General features: G+C 38.9%; 1 protein-coding gene across 4 annotated transcripts in view; it reads right to left on the reverse strand.

Moving 5' to 3' along the window:
- The window catches only part of ANKRD55 (ankyrin repeat domain 55), a 49,592-nt gene that overhangs the window by 12,503 nt on the left and 14,837 nt on the right, over window positions 1-22,252 (reverse strand). For 3 of the 4 annotated variants that reach the window (XM_033009070.2, XM_033009067.2, XM_033009071.2), the window contains 5 exons: window positions 22,186-22,246; window positions 18,079-18,207; window positions 6,112-6,296; window positions 4,242-4,409; window positions 1,826-2,484 (listed from right to left, as the gene is read on the reverse strand). In XM_033009070.2, coding sequence (XP_032864961.1) covers window positions 1,826-2,484; window positions 4,242-4,409; window positions 6,112-6,296; window positions 18,079-18,207; window positions 22,186-22,246 — 1,202 coding nt within the window. The remainder of the gene's footprint in view (window positions 1-1,825; window positions 2,485-4,241; window positions 4,410-6,111; window positions 6,297-18,078; window positions 18,208-22,185; window positions 22,247-22,252) is intronic. The other variant, XM_033009069.2, reaches the window with a different exon arrangement.

Raw genomic sequence — 22,252 nt, forward strand, 5'->3', positions numbered from 1 at the left:
TGAGCGGATGCACAGGATCCCGATTCAGCTGGTTGCAGCTTTTTGTCACAGGACATTTATAGAAAACCACCTGTCCTTCTGTCCAGAGCAAACAAGGATTTAACCATACATCATTCTAAAGTATTAAGAAAAATCTATAATCACATTTTAAATAATATAGTAATTATTTCCACATCAAATGTATTCATAGTCTAGCTAATTCTACCAAGAAATATTTCCCCATGGTTGTCCTCAGGTTTGGTTTAACCAGTCTGAGTTCATTCCTCCTACTACTGTCAACGTGAATAATCTCCAGTATCTCAACCTCACTCTATCCTATTATATTTACATTGTAAAGAACCCTGCATGTTTTCGTGTCTTCCACATGTGAGCTGAACCTTACAGAATTCAGTGTTGAAAGAGTCATGCTGGAGCAATCCTTACTAGCCATGTGGAGTTTGGGGTTTGTGTGGTTGAGTGAATAGCTGAAGAGTGCACAGTAAAAAAGGAGTAACACCTTAGACCAGGTCTACCAAGCTTTCAGGAGCAGCCTGATGTTCAGGAAGTGGAACTTTTTGAATAGGTCCTTTTTACCCTGAAAAAGCATTTCCAGCTTTTATTTGTACAACATAGAATGACTTGTCATTCTGAAATTGACATCTCTATTGTCATTATTGGAGGTGTGAACAAAGATTTACTATTTCATAAATATTTTCATTTAGGAGTCAGTATAGTTTTCACTATCATGCAAGCTGAGATAGCGACCTGATCTAACTGAGGGTTCCCAGACAGGGTTTCTGTTAACTCCTCTTTCCACTGGATGATAACAGCTCATGTCTGTTGAGGTGAGGGTAGATTAATTTATTGTGTAGTGTTTGCTTCTTGTAATGGTGTACTGGTAAGTTTGGGGATTGATTTTGCTTGCTACATTTTCAGTTGGATATTGCAGTGGTTGGAAGGCATGCTAGATGTGTTTAATTCTGGCATGGGACTAATCCCAAAGGAGATGAAGCTGGAGACACTGATATGTTGAAGTAAACTCCAGCACTCAGGCCAGCCCACCAGATTCATTTAAACATGGATGTGAGTCAAAGTACTAGATCCCAAATTCTGCCAAACCCTGGTTTTGAGTTTACTTCAGAATTCTGATGCTCTGCTTCATTACTGTTGCATTACAGTTTCCAAACCACAACATAAAAACATTTACTCCATCTCTGTAAATCTAGCAACCTGAATTCAGCTTTGCAGAAACCATAAGAGCAGCACATTAGACCAAAAAACTGGCACTCAGTGTGGGAGGAGTGGGAAAAGGTGACACTACAACCTGGAGTCAGAATATGTCTGTAAGGGGAAGGTAGCATGGTACAGAGCCATCCAGCACGGCACACGTGGACTTACCTGGTTGGATCCAGAAGCAGCTCTCAACACAATTAGAGATTTTAGTGCAGTACTGTTCCCATGCACATCTAGTTCCAGGACTAAATGTGGATACAAGGCAACAGGCATGGTAGTGGGTGTTAACATGCAATTCCAAAGCGCATATATAATCTGGAGGCAATTACCTTGCTCAGGTACCTTACGTGCTTCCTAACTACCTGTATTTTTTCTTGCTCATCAGACTTACTTAAATCTCTTATTTCCCACACCTAAGCACCTTGCTTCAGCTATCAGCTGATCTCCTGTCCATAATGCTGCCTAAGACTGCTACTACATAAAGAGAGAAGAAACTGAAAAACATATTAAAGAAATACAAATGTCACGGGTCAGACTTACCTATTTTTTCTAACTCAGCTTGCCATATCAGTAGAGATTATAGGATTTGGGAGACAGAGAAGAAAGAAATTACCTGATGGAGAACTGGGAAGTGAGGGAAGGCGGGAAGGGCACAAAAGCACATGGTGAGATCTATCAGAGTTTAAGCCATTTATCAGTTTGGCTGAAGGGGTCCTAGCACAGACTTTGTAGGAGAGTAGTTGGTTAGAGTCTGTGTTCCAGGGATCATCCAACAAAGCTTGACAACTGCTTCTGTGGTCCAGCAAGTTGTGTTCACTTCTACTCTTTTGGGACTTGTGTGCAAAATGCTGGGTGCTGATGCTGGAAGAGAAGCTTGAACTCTGGGAAGCAGTTAGAAAGGAATTGCCCACAGTGATTGGGGGGAGGCTCTGGGTTCTGAAGGGCAGAAGTCCCTGACACTCTGTTTGCTTCTTTTCTGGTATGAGGTACTTTGTGTCTGTGCTCCTTCTATTAAATTCAGCAGTGGTCACACACTCATCTGGAACATCTTTGCAGTTTGTGTCCATAATGCAGTCAAAAGTAGTGATGATGTCATCTACTTCTGAGGTCTCATCTCTAGGATATCGATCTCTGCTTCTCTCCTTTTGACTGATTTTCTGAAAATCTTTTTTCTTTTTGCAAGAGAAGATATGGTTCAGCATACTGAATCGTCCTTCTTTCTTTAGGAGTCTGTTGTTTTGGGATGGAAACTGATGAACTGGCTCAGATCTACTGGAAATACAAATCAAAATGTGAAGTCATTATTACCAAATAATGAAAAAAATACTGCCTGTGTTAGCCCATGAAATGGGGTATATATCTTACAGATACATTCCTGAGTGGGGGTGGTTCAAGGAGGCATACAATTAGGATTCCAAATTTATAATTAGCAAAGGCTGAAAGTTATACTGTGTTACTTCACTCTTTCTTATGGAGTTCATTGCCTTATACTCATCTTAATTTAGGCTCAGTGCAACTATCAGGAAAAAAACACAAACTTTTCTGGCTTCAGTGTCTACCAGCTGCAGAATCATTATTCTTCACGGTGAAACAAGATCCAATAATAACAAGAAGAACATGCTGGGATCTTTAAAACCAAGTGGCCTTTGTATTATGTCATATTTGGAAAATAGTATTTCCAACAGCACAGTCATTGCTAACACTGTAACAAAGGCACTAATTCACCATTCCTTTCCCCCCTTCCCCTTCCCCTTCGCTTTCCCCTTCCCCTTCCACCCCTTCCCCTTCGCCTTTCCCTTCCCTCCCTTTCTCTTTCCCTTCCCCCCCTTCCCCTTCTCTTCTCCTTCCCCCCTCCCCCCTTCCACCCTCCCCCATTCCCCCCTTTCTCTTCCCCTTCCCCCTTCCCTTTCCCCTTCCCCTTGCCCTTCCCCTTTCCCTTCCCTTTCCCCTTCTCTTTCCCCTTTCCCCTTCCGTTTCCACTTCCCTTTCCCCTTTCCCTTTCCCTTCTTGTTCCCCTTCCCCTTTCCCTTCTTTCCCTTTCCTTTCCGCCTTTGTCTTCCCCTCCCTCTTCCCCTTCCCCCTTTGTCTTCCCCTTTCATGTTCCCCCTTACCCTTCCCTTGCCTTCCCTCGTCTTCCTTTGGCCGTACTAAAGGCCCAGCACCGTTTTAAAAGATCTATCAAGACAATGACCAAAAGTGGTGTTGCTGTAGTGGTTTTTAGTTGAGGTTTTGCCTAACCAACATTTCAGACCTACTCTGACAGGCAGAGTTCAGGAGGAGGAACAGGAGGAGAGGTAATGTTACCCATGTCTCACAATTTGTAACACAGGAAATAATACAAACTGCTGACTGTAAAGGAGGGGAAAGCGCAAAGAAATGTGTTGATAAATATATTTGTAAGTGCATGCTCATTTACCAAAGTTGAAGAACTGAAATTATTTCAGTGACAGTCACTGACACATGAGAAATACAAGGAGAGAGGAAGCAATGGTGAAAGAATTATACTAACAGAAAAAAACTCAGAATAAGAAGAGACAAACAAGGTAGAGAACTAAAGTAACCTAGGCAAACCCTCCCAAACCTTTACCCTGAGGATGAAAACTTTAAATTTATTTTATTATCTACCTGGCAAAGCTGCTTTTCTGTTTAGTCCATCTCTCTGTCTGATTACATGAATGCACAGCTAGTGTATAGAGATTTCAAAAAAGAGGAGGGACAATATCTGAGGGCAGAAATTATTCTGTAAGATAATTTTCTGCATGAAGGTGACTGAGCAAGAGCTGTACTCACATCTTCTTGGTTCAGAATTGTCTGCTGATAGGCAGACTAGCACTGTAGCCGCAGTGATGAGTCTTCAGTAGATGACTAATTCTGATGTTGCTATTTTGGAGGAAAACTTGGACTAAGTATTGCATATGAATCGAGGAAACATCACCCAGGGCTTAAACACTTCAATAGCATACAAAAAGCAATATGTTTGTTTTCTAGTCGGTGGCAACATGTGAGCAAGATGTAAACTTTTGCTTTACCTGCTCTCCTGAGACAACAGGTTGATGCATGCTGTGTGCCCACAGTACATTGCATATGTCAGAGGAGTGTTTTCATTGATGTCTCGAGGGCTGCTGTCTATCCCCAGCTCTAGCAGTGCCTGCACACAGTCAGCTTTCCCTGCTGCTGCAGCCCAGTGCAGAGGCGTTCTACAGAAAAGGGGGAGTATCATTAAAACAGATGAATACATTTACTATTGAAACTATAAATGACATAATGAGGTGTTCCCTTGTGCTATTTGTCCAGATTTGTGACATCCATTTTAAGGAATTCTCCAGCAACTTATCCCACACTGATGTAGCTGCCACTGGTGGTAGTAAGGCCATAGACTGGCATCAATCTGTACCCATCTATTTAGTTGTAAAGTAGATATGGGGCTGCAGAATGCCTATACATGCTATATAATAGCATCTCTACCACTGCTGGAGTTGCAGAGTGGGAGGAGTGCCTGAAGTTTTCAGAGCAGAATTTGAAAAAATTCTTTTTAGTGTCCACTGCATAGGGAAAAGCTCTTCTCATCTTCATACCAAACACAATTAGCAATGGTTGGCTCAAGACTCTCCATGAAGGTAATATGAGAATAAGCTTCCCTAGATGAATGAGAAGGACTGGACACATCTACCGGACTATCACTGCCCCTTTGCCAGTTTCTGTGTTCTTTGATGGGCACAGACTGGAGCAGATATAATTGTCTTGAATCTGTGTAGGAGATTCAAACTGATTTTCTGCTTGGCAGATTTGCATCTTGTCTTTGGAAACTTTTGTCCAGTTTCCAAATTGTAATATTTTGCTTTTGTGAAAAATCTGAAAGCACAGAAAACACTACAAGAATAAAAGAATAATAAATAAAATTGACTTTTCTTATTTCTTTGCAATCCCAGTGATTTCAGATGGGTGCAGGCAGAAACACAATAGAATGGAAAACTACTGTGTATTTATAGCGAACAGCTTATCTTTTTCCCTCTTCAATTATAATACCTTCTATGGAAATATTTGAGAACATGTAACAGGAGGTCACGTCTTACTGAGCTCTTAAATGTAGTTAAACTCCTCCCTTTGCTCTTCTTTCCATAGAAACACGGCTTTCTCAAATACATTTTACTGATGTTTAGAAACTTCTCCAGAACACTGTTGGTTTTATTTCTGCTCCATTTTATTGCACTTTTCCATGAAGAATGCTATTATTTTAAGTACCTGAAGGCCTAAGCCAAGAAAACCTTGGCTTTTCTCCACTGAGCAGAATAATCACTGTGAACAGTCAGTTGGTTTTGTTTGCATTAAATAACTTTATGCTCAAAGTTCCAAGGGAAGTAGGTATGGAATGAAAAAGAGGAAAGAAGATGACTCTGCTGCACTTATAGGGATTTAATCCTGGAAGGACTCAAATGACTTGTTAGAGTGGAAGATGAAGGACCCCTGGTCCTATAGGAATACTGTGTTAGTATCTTAAATGCAACAAGGGAACATTACCATTTCTTAAATACAAATAGCAGCAGGATCCCAGTTTCAAGATGTAGGATCCTGTTCTATTGTTTTGAAAAAAATGTTCACTTTTCATTGAAAGATGTTAAGTCAAGTGGTGACAAAGTCCTTTCACACATAATCTTATAATTTCCTACCAGAAACACAAAGTTAAATAACATTCCTACTAGTTGGTTTTTACATTAGGTATGATACATGTGAGCTGGACTGCTTTTCAGTGGTTCTGAGCAATCATGGTTCTCTGTAAGTGCAGTTAATTAACTAGGCCATGGCCTGCGAAACAGGAAACACGATTATAGAATAAACAGAGCTAGTCTCAGGTTAATAGAAAGGAAGCAGCAATTTCAGTTTCAGAGTCTCCATGGTTACCTGTCATCCACATCAAGGGCCTGGAGGTTGCACTCCCGTACTTTAGCCAGCTCACTGATAATATCACTGTAGCCTGCAGCAGCAGCAATGTGCATACATGTTTTGCCATTCTCATCATCATAGTTTATTATTGATGGTCCCTGGTAGTGGTCCAGAATCATGGAACACAGAATCCTGTTGCCACTCTGGGAGGAAGTTCAGAGAAGAAAAGCATTTTACAATGGAGCTCACACTAAACTTATTTTTTTCTGCTAGAGAAGGCTGAATGCAATAATGGTGTTTTGTTTTGTGTACACTGGACTCCCCAGGTATGAAAGCCAAAAGCTTCCAATCTCCTGCTGGGAATCAGGTTTGCTTTTTGAATTTCCTAGAACATTTTGAACACTGGAAAAATAATAAATAATATACCATTGCAAATATCTCAGAAAGTTTCAGAGTGTAAATTACTCAACAGCTTTCTCAGAAATAACTTGGGGTTTTTGCTGTTTCACTAAGCCAGAGTCCAGAAAGATACAAGCCTATATTTTCTCATAGAAATTTAGTGTTGGAAAGGACCTTGAAAGACCAACCCGCCTCTGTAAGCCTGTCCAAGTACACCTGGAAAAGCCATGTCAAATATTTGCTCAAGTGGTTCTTGAAAACTTTCTTAGCTAGTTTGCTCCAGTGGTTCAGTGTCAGAAAGTTGACATTGTTTTCTAACCTGCAAATGAAACAGAACATTTTATATCCTAACTTGGTGGAATTAAAAAAAAAAGAATTAATGATTTTTTAATAATATATAAACACAAGGCTGGAAAGGTCTTCCTAGATCATCGAATTCAATCCCTGCAATCATCTACAGCTATGTTACATCATCCCCTTCATAAACTTACTGTGTCCATTAGAAGCGATTAGTATTTTTATCCCCATTAATCCCAAAGGAAGGCAGTTCAATATTTACTTTAATGATTAGTATCTCTAATTCTATTCATACTCATGGCTGATTTATGTCCCTTTGTTTCTATGCCAGCATTATTATTTAGATTAAATACTTCTTTCCTCTAACAGATATTAGTTCTTCAGATGTATTTACAGACAACCATCATATTCCTGCTGAGCTGTTCTCTTGCTGCTCTAATCAACCAAGTCTTTTAAGTTTTCCTTGTAAAATATGTATTCTATTTCTCTCATCAACCTACTAACCCTTCTCCTTTTGTGTTTTAGTTGTATATCCTTGGAGAGCGATGATTAAAATTGTACGGAGCCATACACAGATATTTTTGTCAGGTCTTTGTACAGTGACAGTAGCTCTTCCCTATTTGTGTTAGAAATATCTCTTCTGGTATGTCACAGAACATCATTTGCCCTATTCACAGCTGTGTCTCATTAAGAAGATCCTTGTAATTTTGGAATAACCCTTTACACCTTGGTACTTCTCTTCCATACTTATTTCCAGACATAGAGTTTCTTATTTCTGGGAGGACCTTCTGTTATTAATATCCAAGTGCATGACTTAAATGTTTTATCCTGTTCAATTTGTCCCACTTGTATTACTCTAGACTTGAAGGTGATCCAGCTTCCCCTATATGATATCCCCATTCTTTTCTGTTAATATCTTCCAGTTTTTTGTTATTGGCAGATTTCATTCAGAAGCCTCTGTACTTTGTGCCAAGTTATAATGAAAATATTAAACAAGCTTGTTTTTAAGCCTTATCACTGAAAGTAATTTCCTTCCTGCCCCTAATCAACACTTAATTATTACTCTTAAATTCTTGATTTTGAGATAGAACTTATTTTGCCTTTCTGTACTTTTGCCTGTTATTCTGTAAGATGTCTACTCATTCTAAATGTATCTTTTAAAGATGGATAATCATCCATTATATCGTAAGCCTCTCCATACACTTTTCTTCTCCGCTCTTGGCATACAGATTCCTGCTACATTTTTGCACCATTGACAGGATACATTCCAGGTCCCTGCAACCTGCTGGTCCCAGAACTTCTCAGTCCAGCTGAGAATTCCCATTTTTTTTACCAAAATATGTCCTTCTGAATTCAGGAATTCTGTTTTGTATGTACCTTGTTTACTCACCTGTTTAATTTAGAGTCTACTCATGATCATGCCGTACGAGCTTCTTTTCTATGACCTAGCTTTTTATAGCATCCTGATTAACCATGTTGAAATTGTTATTAATTTATAGTTGTCTGAATATCTAATGAAAAACAGGTGTTGATCTTCATGTTCAGGAATACCAAGGTCTTATTAATAATTGTTAATTTTATTCTCCAGTCCCTATGTCAAATATCAATGTCCTCCATACTCGCATAATTCTCAGTTACATTTTTTGGTCACTAGCATCAGAGAAATCTCTAGTCACATTCAGGGCTAACTGAATCTGGAATTCTGTTATGTACTTCTAATACTACCATAACAAAAGTCCAGTACTACCACAATAAACCATCCTTCTCCAAGTTGATTTTGATACAAAAAACTATTGACATGCACTATCTTACTATTTCTATATTCATGTTCTAGTGACACTACTATTCCTCTAATTTTATACTGTCTTGCTAAATCCAAATTTTACATCCTGCGCCTACAGTTTCAATCCCTCAATGTTCTTGTACAACTCCTAGCACTTGCATAAGAAATTTCCCACAGTTCTTACTGTCATTTTATACATTTACAGACTGTTCTGTCTCCCACCAGTCTTTCATCTTCTAGACTAAACAAACCATTTCAACATTTCTTCATGGGTCAAGTTTTTCAACCCACTTATTCTACTTGTGCTTGCTTTTGGCCTCTTTCCAGTTTGTCTACATCTTTTTTCAACCATGGCACCTCAAATGGCATAATTATCCTGCTGAGGCTTCTCACCTGACATTGAAAATGACATTACTACTTCTTGTAGCCCACAAGTATCACGCTTCTGTTAATAGGTCCCAGAATGATGTTTGTTTCTTTTGTATCAACACCATAATTTAAACTCTTACTCATTTTATAATCCACTAGTCTATGACTCTTCATTTTGTGCAGACAGCTTAATTTGTCACAGTTCTGTACACAGTGCTATTTTATTAATTTCAGTTCATTCCTACAATTCATCAAAATAATTTTGAATTTCATCCTGACCCATGAAGTGCTTAGTGTCCCTCTAATTTGGTTCTAGCTTTGGTTCTAGAACATATACATGCTCTGTATTTTGTCATCTCATTATGGAATAGATAAAAACATTATTATGATAAACCCCTGGTTGGACTATCTGTGAGATATCCACCTCCAAAGATTATTTGAACTGTTCTGAATGTGGCTGATAGAAAATATATGATGTGTAATATAAATCACTGGATTGATTTTAATTGCATTACTCCTTATACTTTCCTCACAGTGACATCCTTTCTTTGTGCTGAATTCTGGGTCCATTATAGCAGGGTGTGCTTATACAAATTGTGCTATTGACATCATTAAAATGAATTAATATTGACGTGATTAAGATTGCATGTACTGCTCAAACCAGAAAGGGACAAAGAATTGGACTTTTTATGATCATTCTATTTACTAGCTGATTAACCAGATTTCTGTGTCATGTAATGAACTTTATCTTGTTGGCACTTTTCCAGTATTTCTGTGTTTTACTACATGGTATTAAACTGATTAATTAACATTCAAACATACTATACCCAATAGCTTCTTATCTGAGGAAGCAATAATTACTTTGAGGACGGCTATGAAATTTCTGTCCTGTTTTAAAAATTCAATCAAATTGTTTATTACATTTTCTAAATAATCACACAATATTTCCTAATATTTTGAACCTTCTGCTGAATGAGATCTCTGGCCAACTGCTCTGTGGCTTTCCAGCTCTCACTTCTTAGGAATGCCTTCTTATCTTTACTTTCATCTTGGCTTTTTAAAGTTGCACACAAAATTCTCCTAAAATGCTTACACTGCCCTTATTCTTAGATTGATAGCTTTGAGCTGAGGTCACCAAAAATGTAGTCTTCCTGTGGTAAATTTACCATGAACCACAGTACTATTGTTAGACCAGGATGTTCAGTGGTAAATTTACCATACGGAAATTACATGTTTTTGTAACCTCACTGTATGCATCCCTACATTTCATTTTCCCTTTTTGAATTCAAATTCTTTTCAACAGTGTTCTCAAAGATTATTAGTTATTTTTGCTATGTGTTTCTATATAGTTCTGCAGGGTTCCCCTCACAGTTTTCTTTACACTTTTGTCGCATCTCATACATTTATCTGCTTCCACGCGTTATTCATTCATCTCACTGAACTTTTTTTTCTTAGATCACTGATGTAAATTAAACTTACTTCATGAGGAAATGTCCTAAAGACTTGATTCAGGAGCCCTTGCAGGGCAAACTCTCATTGTTCTTTATGTAAGTTTTTGTCTGAGATTTCTGTCAGCTCCAGACAGTGGCAAACAACAAATTCACTAACAGGGTCATTAGCTTTCACTTTCACTTGATTATAACTCCATTTTCTTCAGGTTGGTTAACAAACTATCCCAGCTTCTGATAGTTACATCTCCAAGTGCTTTCAAAATAAAGTAATTCTTCAGAAAGTATCCACAGAATCAAATACCATGAGGAGAATCCTGCAAGTTTGGGACACTTTTTTGGTTTTGACACTTTTTTCACCTATGTCTACTCAATTTATCCTCATTGTTACTACAGCCATTGTTCTTATACTTCAGCCCTTTGTATGTCCAACTGATATGTAGAACAATAATTTTACTTGGGAAGTTATTGTCACTTATGTAATATTCTACCATAACATTGCATTTTATTCTGTCAGATCTTTAACCATACATAGTACAATGTTTTCTTTGTTCACTGCACTGTATAGAGAGTTAATTTTTTCTCCTCATCAGAATACTCTAGTGAAACAGATACTTTGGCGCCAAAGAGAAGAATCATGTGAAGGGAGTCTGCTAAGCTGGCTTGTGGCTACCAGTAATGTAGAAGTGGGAGGGAAAGATGGATAAGCTATGGACCACTTAACTGTTTTCAGGAAACCTTGACAAAGTATTTTTCTTCCAAGTGAATGCATCTGGAGATTATATGGTTAGGTTGTATTATTTCTCCTATATTTTCTGTCTCTTTGCACTAGGGTGCAGTTTAAAGCCTTGCTATATCTATAGCTGGCTTTGCTGGATAGAATTTCCCCACTAGCAGCTCTTGATACGGCTTCTTATCATTACCATTGCACTTTAGGGCTGTCTGTGTTTCCTATTCTATGTTCCCTCCTCTTTCAATTCCACACCGGTGAATCCAGAGCTTGGATATTCTCTTTGACGTCCTTCTGCTCTGACCCTGAATGGCTTGACATTTTAACCATTATTTCACTCTTTACTGCAGCAACAAGCAAATACTATTCCCATTGAGCTACTCTGGGAGGTAGCTAACTTTTATAAAGAACCACCATAAATTACTATAGATTAAATAAAATTTGCATCAGTACTTCTGGCTTCCTCCTGGAAACCATCTTTGTACATCATTGGGTGTTGGTTGAGTTTTATGTTACAGAATGCTGGCTGGTCTCCCAACCCTTTCATCTTTCCTCTTATCCTTCAGAAACAAGCACATGTAGCATATTTTAACAGGAAATTGACTGTAACACCAACAGGACTATTGGAAAAAAAAAAAAAAAAAAAAAAAAAAAAAAAGCAAAGATCTTTTCCTCCTTTGCTGAAATAAACAAACAAGCCATTTCAAGTACTTGTTGAGCAACCCATAGCAAAATTTGAACAAATAACTTGTCTGTGGACTTTTTTTCCTTTATAATTCTGGTTGAGGTTATTACACTGGTAAATACATCTTTCTTTTCAAAGTCACCTTTTTTTCCTTTTTGATTCTGAAATTCAGTATTTACTGAAAGCAAAAGCCATTCCACAGATTTTTCCCACATGACTGTTGGTTGAGGCTTGAAAAGTCTTGATCTTTGACTCAAGGCTTTGCTGGCAGAAACTGCATCCGGTTACAGCTATACTGTGAAAACTGAACTGTTCCTCCAGTACAATTTTTTCCCTTATGGGATTCATTTCACTGAAGTGCAAATTTCCTCATGTTCAGAGCACCATGAGACAATGTATTATGTCATTACCTTTACTGTAACACAAGTTCAGAATTTCTTCCTAGAATCACAGCAAGACAAATATAATGTTACATTAACTGTGCAGATGTGTCTGGTTGGAATCAGATGTTAAGGCTGTATCAGGACAACACATCCCTGTCTCATTGTAGATGCAGTGTCTGCTATTTTAAACATGGAGAATGCTAAACTCAAGAGCAGAGATACAATGCTGCTCCTTCTAGTCTGCTGCAAACATGGTGCAGTGAGAAACGTCCATGAAGCTGGCAATTTAGGTTGCTGAAGAGTTTTGCACACATGGGAGCTTTCTCCCATTGTTAAGGACTTCCAGCACCCCCCCTCTGTACCATAGACTAGGGAAATCTGAGGAATGGAAGCACATTCACTCTACCTCCACTGCTGCCATGCTCTGGTTGCCAGATGGGTGTGTTGGCAGTGGAGAGCCAGTGCAAAAATTCAGAGAACCCTATGCTTTCTCTGCCCCCAGGGGACAGAAGCAACCGGGCCCTGTGCTGAGGAAAGGAACAATCTGTAATACCATCTTCAGCTTTCCTCCTGCCAGGGAAACTTTGCCAGAAGTTGCCTGGAGGCAGCCCAGGCACTTCACAGGGTGTGTTTCTGATGGCAAACCAATATAAATTAACAACAACTCTACTGACGCTGCTCTAGTTGCATTGGTGAGACTCAGCCAACTCAGAGAGAAACTCATTTGTCTTCTCCTAACTGTAGTGCTTCAGCCTCAGACACCCACTGAGACAGTGTCTCTTGCAGACTCAGAGCAACCCAGCTTGTCTTGACTTTGTGGTACTCTTGGAAAGAGAATGTGTTGTTGTTGTACAGGATATTTTGCCCTGTGGTCCTTAGAGCACTGCTGCCTCTAATACAAATAGGGGACACGGTGTTTTTAAAATATTTATCCTCTCAGAAGCCTCAGTGGGGGTTGGAAAAAGCTACCAAACGGCAAGGGCAGTCATGGAGGCATACCTCTATGGCTGTCATATGACCCTGCCTCTCTTACCCTCTCTTTGCTCAAACAAAAAACTGCATGAAATACTGGCCAAGTCTCTCTGAGAATTTATTTTCACTTGGAGTCTTCTATAATAAGTGCGTATGATTCATTGTGTAAATGACTACGGCTATGACTAAAATTACTTGGCAGATTTTCCCTGCTAGTACATTGTTGTGAGAACTAATTTCTCTAGATGAGCTGTTTATGTGCTTTGAAAAAGAGGTCACCTTTTATTCCACTGTGGAATAAGGATTTATTCCTTACTGCTCTCAGAGGAATGGAATCATTTGTCTTCCAGTGCCTTTTTGTCAGGCCTAGGAGATCAGGACATTTATAGATGTGCAAAGAGTGTGGTGCATGAACATTACTCACGTTCTGTCATCCATTTGCAGAATTAGACATTGACTGTGTGTGGGGAAGAGGTCTGGCAACTATCCTGTACTTACCTACAGGTTTTGCCCAAGACAAATTCCTACTAAGTACAGTGAGAGTTCTGCAGTTGATTTCCTTGGAAATTTGATTGGTGTGAATAATTGCATTATCAACAGCATGTTCATACTTGAAGGACTTACTGTTTAACAGTCAATCATTTCAGGTAAAGGCTGATTTTCTGATGATCTGGTTATACTGATGAGTTTGTATATTCATACTTCTGTACCTTGTACAAGTCACAAAAGGGGCTTTGGCTTATGAAGTGACATAAATAAAAGTGGAAAATTAGGTTACAGCTATATAAAAAACTAAGTAGCAGCAGGGAACATCCCTGAGCATTGGAACTTGGTTGCCTGTACTGTTTAAATTTTTAAAATTCTGTACCATAAAATTTTAAAAATCCTTCTTGGCATGGTTCTGGCTTGAGCCAATTAACATTTTTCCCACCAGTTCCTGGACTTAGTTCAGGAGCTAGCATGGGCCACAGACTATTCCTCATAAGGGGTCTGCACACGACTGTCCTGTTTTAGAGAGTAAGAGAGTTTAGCAGTAGAGATACAGGCTGTCTTGTGATAGTTGGCCTTCGTGCCAGAGCCAAGACTCAAGCACATTTAATTTGCTATTGCAGACATTGTCACAAATGTTTCTTCTGACGGTATTGGAGCAAGTTTGTTTCTTACTCAAAACTATTTGCAAACTCTCCTCCTCCTTGTTTTGCAACTTGACAGCTCACTGTAGAGCCCTGCTGCTATGCAAGGTTCCAGCCTCCATGAGCAACAGCTATACCTCTGCTGGAATGACAATGTTTACACAAGAAATGGATTTCTAAAGGGTATGATTAAAAATTGCAAATTGCATCTGGTTTTCAATTTTTTGCTATGAGTCAAAATTGTCTTTAAAGCTTAGTGACATAACAAAAGAAATCACTACTATCATTTCTAGCTATCTCTAGAAAACTGCATGAAACAAGAAGAAAACAGGTACAATTTTGCAGTGAAAGAAATCTGCCTGAAACCAACCAGAGTGTGAACTGTGCCTACCAAAGCCTTTTCTGGCCCAATTCAACAACAGACATGTCTGGCATGGAGAAGTACTAGCTAAGTTTTAAGAGATCTTTGGAAGTCTCTCTGAATTCTGCCACCATAGGCAGCCCACAGAAAAAAACATGGGGTGGTGGACAGAGAGAAGGAGCGCAGTGATCCCCTGGAAGAGACCCTGATCCTGAGCCACCACTGTTTTCCTTGGCCCCTTCCTCTGCCCTGGCTGGGTGGCTAGCTGTGTCCTCGAGATGCCCTGCAGCAATAGAGATTCATTCCTAGAGATCCTGAGATTTAAATGGCTCTCACCTTCCTTGTAATTACAGAGAGGCTGCCATGCTTGCTCAGCCAAACAGAAATGAGTAATTGCCTGTGCTTTGCTTTTACAGTGTGCTTAGGACATACAGGTATTTTGCTCTGCTCTCAGGAAATGGGGGAATTAAATAATTGCATTGTTGCTATGGAGCAACTCTGAATCAACCTATAAAAAAAAATCATAAGCGCAACTCTACGTGTCAAAATATTATTTTTAAGGGCTTTTTTTTGTTACATTCTTTTTATCCCTAGAGGTTTCCATTTCTTCACTTTAGAAGAAATCTTTGTTTGATTGTTTATTCTCTAAGTGAAAGCTGATATTTTTATATAATCATAGGACTTTGGGATACAGAGTTTTAAGAGACAGAGAAACTTCTGATAAAAATCATGGTAACTGGCAAGGCATTGCAGGAAGACTCCACATCTCCCCAGGCTATTTCCAAAGTACTACTAATACTATTATTATACAGGAGTATGTAATATGATAGTGTATACTGTGTAGTATATACTATATTTTACTAGGATTTCAATGACACCATTATCTAGAACCCTTAGAACAGCTTTACACTTATCAGTTAAGAGTTTTTTGTTATTAAGATGTTTCCTTTGGTTACAGCAATTATTGCTGGCTGCAGTGAAAGGAGTGAAATACCTCCTGAGACACTTCTAATATAGCCCTATCTGTCCCAGCTCTTAAAAACACTTAATGTGTAAAAAATTTGACATGAGATATTCTCATTTCAAACCAGAATGATATGTGTTTTTGACACCAATGTAATGCATTTGCACTGAAGGTGTGAACTTGAGCGGCAGGAGGTTTCAGCTTTTCAAGAGAGCAGACTTTACTTTGGGCAAGGTCTGTCTAGTTACATGGCTGCGACTCCACAGCCACTGTTTGTCTGATGGGAGACCAAGAACCAAACATGTGGTCTTTGAAACAGCCAGCATGAGACAATTACTTCATGTGAAACATGCTTGAATATTTGGCTTCGAATCGCAGGCAACGGTTTTTATGTGGTCCTGCTCTGTGTTTCAGCCCAGTGTGCACAAACTGCCTCTTTCCTACAACTTCTGAAACAAGTTTCTGTGCAGTGCGTGGTGTTCCCCTTGCTGCATTTTTTAAAAAATGAAATTAAACACAGGGCCCTATTCAGTCAAAAATAACCCCTGTAGCTGGTACTGCGTGAGCTCTGTGAGTCTCTTGTACTCTGAAGATATTCATACAATGCTTACAGAAAAAATACCCCCTTTCCAGCAGCCATAGAGGAGTCTATAAGACATAACAATAATGCCACCCAGCAGAGCTGTAGTTCTGTTGTCTGTCATTGCAGAGAAAGTCATGCCCATCCAGAGCACCTATTTCTCCTGGGCCTAATAGGGCAGAAGAGAGCACTGTTTCAAAGTATTTTTTCTTGGCCAAACTTGAGTAAGAGAAATATTAACAGATCTATTGCACTCTCTGGTATTTTAATTACCCCTTCTGGACTTAGAATATAGAGAAGTATGTGGATGAAAGAAGCAATTTATAAGGCTTCATAGCAGGAAGCTCTCAAGAATAAAAAAAAAAGGGACATGTTTCCTCTGATTTCTGGGGAGCAAGTTAAAGGGAGGAAGAAGAGGGAGTTGTGGTTTGCCTTCACTGAGACCAAGTGGGTTCTGTGCAGTTTTAATTTCCCCCTTTCTCAAGAGTTATTCTGCATGTTTGTGAGAGAAAGATGGAGGTGGGAGTTAATGGTGGAATTAAATAATAAAATTTACAAAATATAGAATCAGGGAAAGATTAAGGTATGAGGGGAACTCTGAGGGTCTTGATATAAAGGGGATTTTCTTTTGTCTCTCTGTTTGAGAGACCGCTTGTTCACAGAGCTATGACTCAGACCAGTGCCTAGCCTGCAGGAACTTGCATGAGTTTCGGAGATTTCCCACTGAAAGCAAGCTGCATTGGAGTAAGCCTAGTAAAAATTCACAACAGGTTTTAGAGTAGATACCTTTAGTCTCCTAAGGCAAAATATCAAGGGATGTAGCCCAATTTCAGACTGATTAGTATTAAAGAAGAACAAAACCAGTATTGAAATAATACCAGTTGTAGAGGCCAAAATGTACCTCTACTTCAGAAAAACAAAATTTGAGCCTATTCTACATGAACCATCTGCGAGAGCCTGTGGTTGAAGGAAACAGATTATTCGTTCTAGGTGTCCTTACTCATTTACAAATATAGTTCAGAGCTTCTAAATTTCTTTGTTGATACATTTTTTAACAAAAGTGAACTTAGACCAAAAGGTGAGTCATTGTAGGAAAATGTTACTGGATTTTTGTGCAAGTTCTATTTCTGCTTATCTGGTGTGCAGGTGTTTTGAACATTGATACCAGAACTTGCTGTGGCAAATAAGCAAGTAAAAACATACTTATATAACTTAATCTGGAAAGTTTTCTGCAGTAAATTTTGGGCACAACCTAGTAAATTATATTATATTTTAGAACATTTACCATCAATTGCATAGTACAGTGTTTAATGCCACATTCTGTTTTTCTTCTCTAATGATGGCCCAAGTAATTTTTAGCAATTTGACATTTATTTGCATAGGAGATAGGAACATGCAGGTCAACAGGAAATGTACTTGGCTCCATGTCTTCCTTAATCTCCAGAGAAGAAGGGCTTCAACCCTCAGCTAATTAGTCCACAACTATAACTGTTTAAATATGTTTTAACTTGTGTTTACATTTTTTTTTATTCTCAGAAGCCTTTGGCAAGACTAATTAAGCTACTAATTTCTGCAACCCTGATTTAGTGAAAAACTTCAAGCATAAATTCAACACGAAGCATATATTATAGGCCCAATGAGATAAATGATAAATTTGTTTAGGGCAACAGTGGTAAGCCTATATTAAATATGCCTTGCTCTCTAAAGATGTTAGATTCTTGATCTGTGCCCACCAGCACAATGCTGGGGCTGTTATTGGGCATTCCTAGTACCCATTTTCCTAATTTCACAGCCAAAATAATTGTGTTTGGAGTACTTAGGACACCACATTAACCAGCTGAGCTCAAGCAGCTCCATGGTGAAACCGTGGCCATGGCTCACCTGTACTGCCCAGTGCAGAGCTGTTTTGAAGTCCTTGTCCACCAGAGTCAGGTCAGCTCCCTTGTGCAGCAGAGTCTGGGTGTGCTGGGGCCTGTTGTGGAATGCAGCCCAGTGGAGTGAAGTCATTCCCTGAAAGCCACAAACCCGGAGAGAAAATAATCGTCACTCACAGGAGCACCCTTCAAGTCTCTGTAGATAAGCTAGACAGTTCTGAAACCATTTGGGACTGGCAGACTCTTCCCTCTCCCTCTTGATTTGGAAGATTAGTAACAGCTTCTGAATTAGTGGAGTCATAAGGGGGGAGGCAAGCAATTAGATTTTTGGAATTATTACAGCAAATGAATACGAATACATATGAAAAAATGAAAATGGACACAGAAAATGGATATGAACGGATATGAATGGATACAGAAAATGGATACGAATGCTTCTTTCATATGTGACTATAGCCTGTTATAAATAATGCGTGGTCAGGACCACAACGGCTGGGGGATAGTTCCTCATGGCTCAGTCCGGAGTTTGTGGGAAAAGCCTGTTTTAGATTGGTGTTTTGACATGACACAGTGTGATGTTTATTTTAGGTCTTATCTTTGATCCAAAATAAATATTATAAGCTAGTATTCTAGCTGACACTAATCATCAAGCTAAGGAACTGGCCCAGTGATGTCAACAAAAAAGTCATAATATAAACATCTCATGTTTACTGTTTAGGGATAAAGCAAAGCAAATGATAAGCTATTGACTTGCATTTTCATTACATCTTAGCTGTATTCAGTGAGTCTTGGTAGGTCAGAGAATTGATGGCCTGTATTTGCACTTTCATCAGCAATGTTGTACATACCTATATTTAACTCTACATCCATAATATTAAAGCTTTTCCGTATAAAGTTGCTCATTCAATGTGTTTCTTAAAAATTGTTAGTGGTGTTCAGATGTGGTAACATTTTACTTTTGGCAGGTGTTGTTTACTATCTCTTATCAGGGAAAATACATTTCAAGGGTCTTGCCTGGTTTCCAAAATGATAAAAAGCCAAAAATGTAGAGTGGAAAAGAAATTAAAACTTGACATAGAACTCCATAAAACCAATTGCCAACAACTCAGGTAAGACATAAGATATAAAACATTGATGCAGACAGCTTATCAGTGCATTAATAGTGGAAGCTGTTAGCAGTGATTTTCTAACTAAAAGCTTGAATGCCTTAACATTAATTTCTCTCAATCATCCGGTGTCTTATAAGGCTTTTCAAATCCCCAGACGGCTTAAGTATAGGTGATGACAAAATAGAGCAGTTGAACAAAAGCAGTTTTGTTTTTAGTTATGGTTTGTAAAGCTTAATCATGGGGGTTTTGGCTTTGTAAAACCAAAAATGAGGGTAAAATCTTGCCCTAACTGAAATTAATGGGAGCTCTGACATTGGTGTCAGTGGACCAAGGTTTTGACCCAAGGGACTTAATGCTGTTGATGGACACTCAGTATCTGTGAATACTGTGAAGTGAGGCTTTGGTGAAGTAGTTTCCAGCTGGGAAATGAGTCCTTACCCCTAGTCCTGGAGAAGAGGAAAAATCACTGAAAGAGGAAAAGCTACAGTGTACCAAGCCAGATTTCTGTCATCCACTCTCAGTCTGTTGTTATGGACAAAAAGTCCATGAAATATTTTCTCTCTGTTTCTACTGTGGTAACCATCAGTCAGCTACAACATAGGAGTGTGAGAACTGTGGGTAGGGATCAAAGACCTCTCTAGTACAGGTTCACAGCTCAGAGGGGTCAGTAGCAGATGCTTACGGAGAAAATACAAAAAACAAGGCTTGATTATATATAATCACCTAGTATTTAGTAATTAGGCTAAAGACTTCCTATGACATCCAGACCTCCACAGAGTAATGATGCATTTTTTTGAAAAAGTAATTTTCATTTTCTTTAAAACTGCTGCCTGATAATTTCTGTAAGTGTCCCCATCATTTTGGATGTACAAACCAGTTAATAATAAATATCTTTTTGTCTTCCCCATGTAATTTATGATGCCATGGACTTGTATTATATCATGCCTTTGACATAGTTGCCAAGCTGAAAGTCTTATTGTAGTTAGTTTGTTCTAGCTGTTAGCTTGCCCGTGAAAGGAAGCTACTCTACAACTGTTACCATCTCTGTAGTCCTTTTCTGTTCCTTTTCTTGCATATCCTTTTTCACATTACTCTTGCAGCTAACATTCAAAATGTGGGTGTACCAAGGATTCAGACAGAGCATAATGCTGCTTCCTGGTTTGTTCTCTATTTCTTTTCTAATAATGCATACATTCCACGTGTCCTTTCGAAGCACCCAACTGAGCAAAGAGCATTGACCTGCTTGTAGCAGCAGCTCACATGCATGGGCCTGCTGAAGAGGACAATGACTATCTAGCCTGCCCCCATCTGATTTGTGCATGGTGATACCACCCTTGAGTGGCCCATGTAGATAGGCTACTGTTTGCTAGAGGAAGCATGAGACTGATATCAGAAGTATCAAAGATGAAGATGCAGCAGAACATAATACTAAAGGTGAGACAGTTAAACAACTGAGCATTTATAAAAAATAAGGAGCAATAGGGGACATAAAAGGAGAAAAAAACAAGAAATGACTGTGGGAAATATAGTGTGACACTTGTTTTGCCCAGATTTGAGGCTTTTTCAGGGAATGTTTCTTCACATTGTCATTTCATAGACTTAATAAGTAAAGCCACAGAAAGCCACAGTTGTGGAAACTATGAAACCTCCAGATGTATTTCTTACTGTTTATGCGTTCATGCATTCATCAGGGTGTTTTTCTCAAGTGTAAGATGGGAAAACTGAAGTGTTTTACTTATGCCAAGAGAACAGCTCTATTAGCCGAAATCATTTGTGAGGATCTACATTTTTCAGAAAACATGAATATTCAGGGATTAGTACTGACACTTGAACAAATATCTTCTCAGTGCCAAATGACACTGAGCTGGACTAAAAGTTCCAAATTTCATGTAGTGATGCATTACAGCAAAACATTATGTCTTGAAATTATGATCCATATACTTCATTAGCAACAAAATTCTACACCAAGACAAAGTATACATCTGGTTTAAGTTGTTCTGAGCACGATCTGCAAACCATCCAGTGGGTAAGGAAGGTTCATGGGAAGAGGGAAAATTAACAAGCCTATGGCGGTTCTGGCACCATGGAGAAGAGACACATCCTTGAGCAATTGTTAGAGTGAAAAGAAACATATGAAAAGACAACCAGAGTCTCTCTTATGTCTTGGCTTCTCTATTTGGAGAACACATTTGAGAAGTTAACAATCTCCTGTGCGTTATGTCTCTCTCTCTCTCTCTCTCTCTCTCTCTCTCTCTCTCTCTCTCTGTCTCTATCTATCTCTCTCTCTCTCTCTCTCTCTTTCTCTCTCTCTCTCTCTCTCTCTACCTACCTACCTACCTACCTACCTACCTACCTACCTACCTACCTACCTACCTATCTATCTATCTATCTATCTATCTATCTATCTATCTATCTATCTATCTATCTATCTATCTATCTATCTCTATCTATCTATCTATCTATCTATCTATCTATCTATCTATCTATCTATCTATCTATCTATCTATCAATCAATATCTCTCTCTGTCTCTGTCTGTCTGTCTGTCTCTCTCTATATTTATCTATGCAGGGCACAATTCTTTAAGGACCAGAGGATAGCATAAAGTTTTGTAGCTCCGTGGTTGATCTGTGTAATACCAGCTTTCCAATACTTTTCCTGAGAACAGCACTTTAATGATGGAATGATTGGTAAAGGTGAAGATTCAGTCCAATGTCTAACTTCAGAAGAATGAAAAGCAATTAATGTCTTCGCAAGTAAGTTAATGGACTGGTTCAAGGTACCTTATGGTTGGTAGTATATGGAGAAGGTTTATTTGCCTAAGGGTGCACCATGTATAGTAGGAAAAATGAGATAATGCTTTGTAGAGTTAAGCAAAAGTGTTATATAAATTTTTGACTAGTGCAGTCTCATCATACAATTGATAGTACAGTGGACTCTTTCTGAACAGTATGAATGGTACGCCCCCAGAGCCTGGGACTGTGACTTATGGAATAAGCTCACTCACCTCATTGTCCTGATGATTAATTTCACTAAGATTTGACTGCTGCAGAAGCACATTCAGAAGCCTGCGG

This window comes from Tyto alba, unplaced genomic scaffold (genome assembly GCF_018691265.1).
Source record: "Tyto alba isolate M040663 unplaced genomic scaffold, T.alba_DEE_v4.0 Super-Scaffold_42, whole genome shotgun sequence".
In the NCBI taxonomy this organism is placed as follows: Eukaryota; Metazoa; Chordata; class Aves; order Strigiformes; family Tytonidae; genus Tyto; species Tyto alba.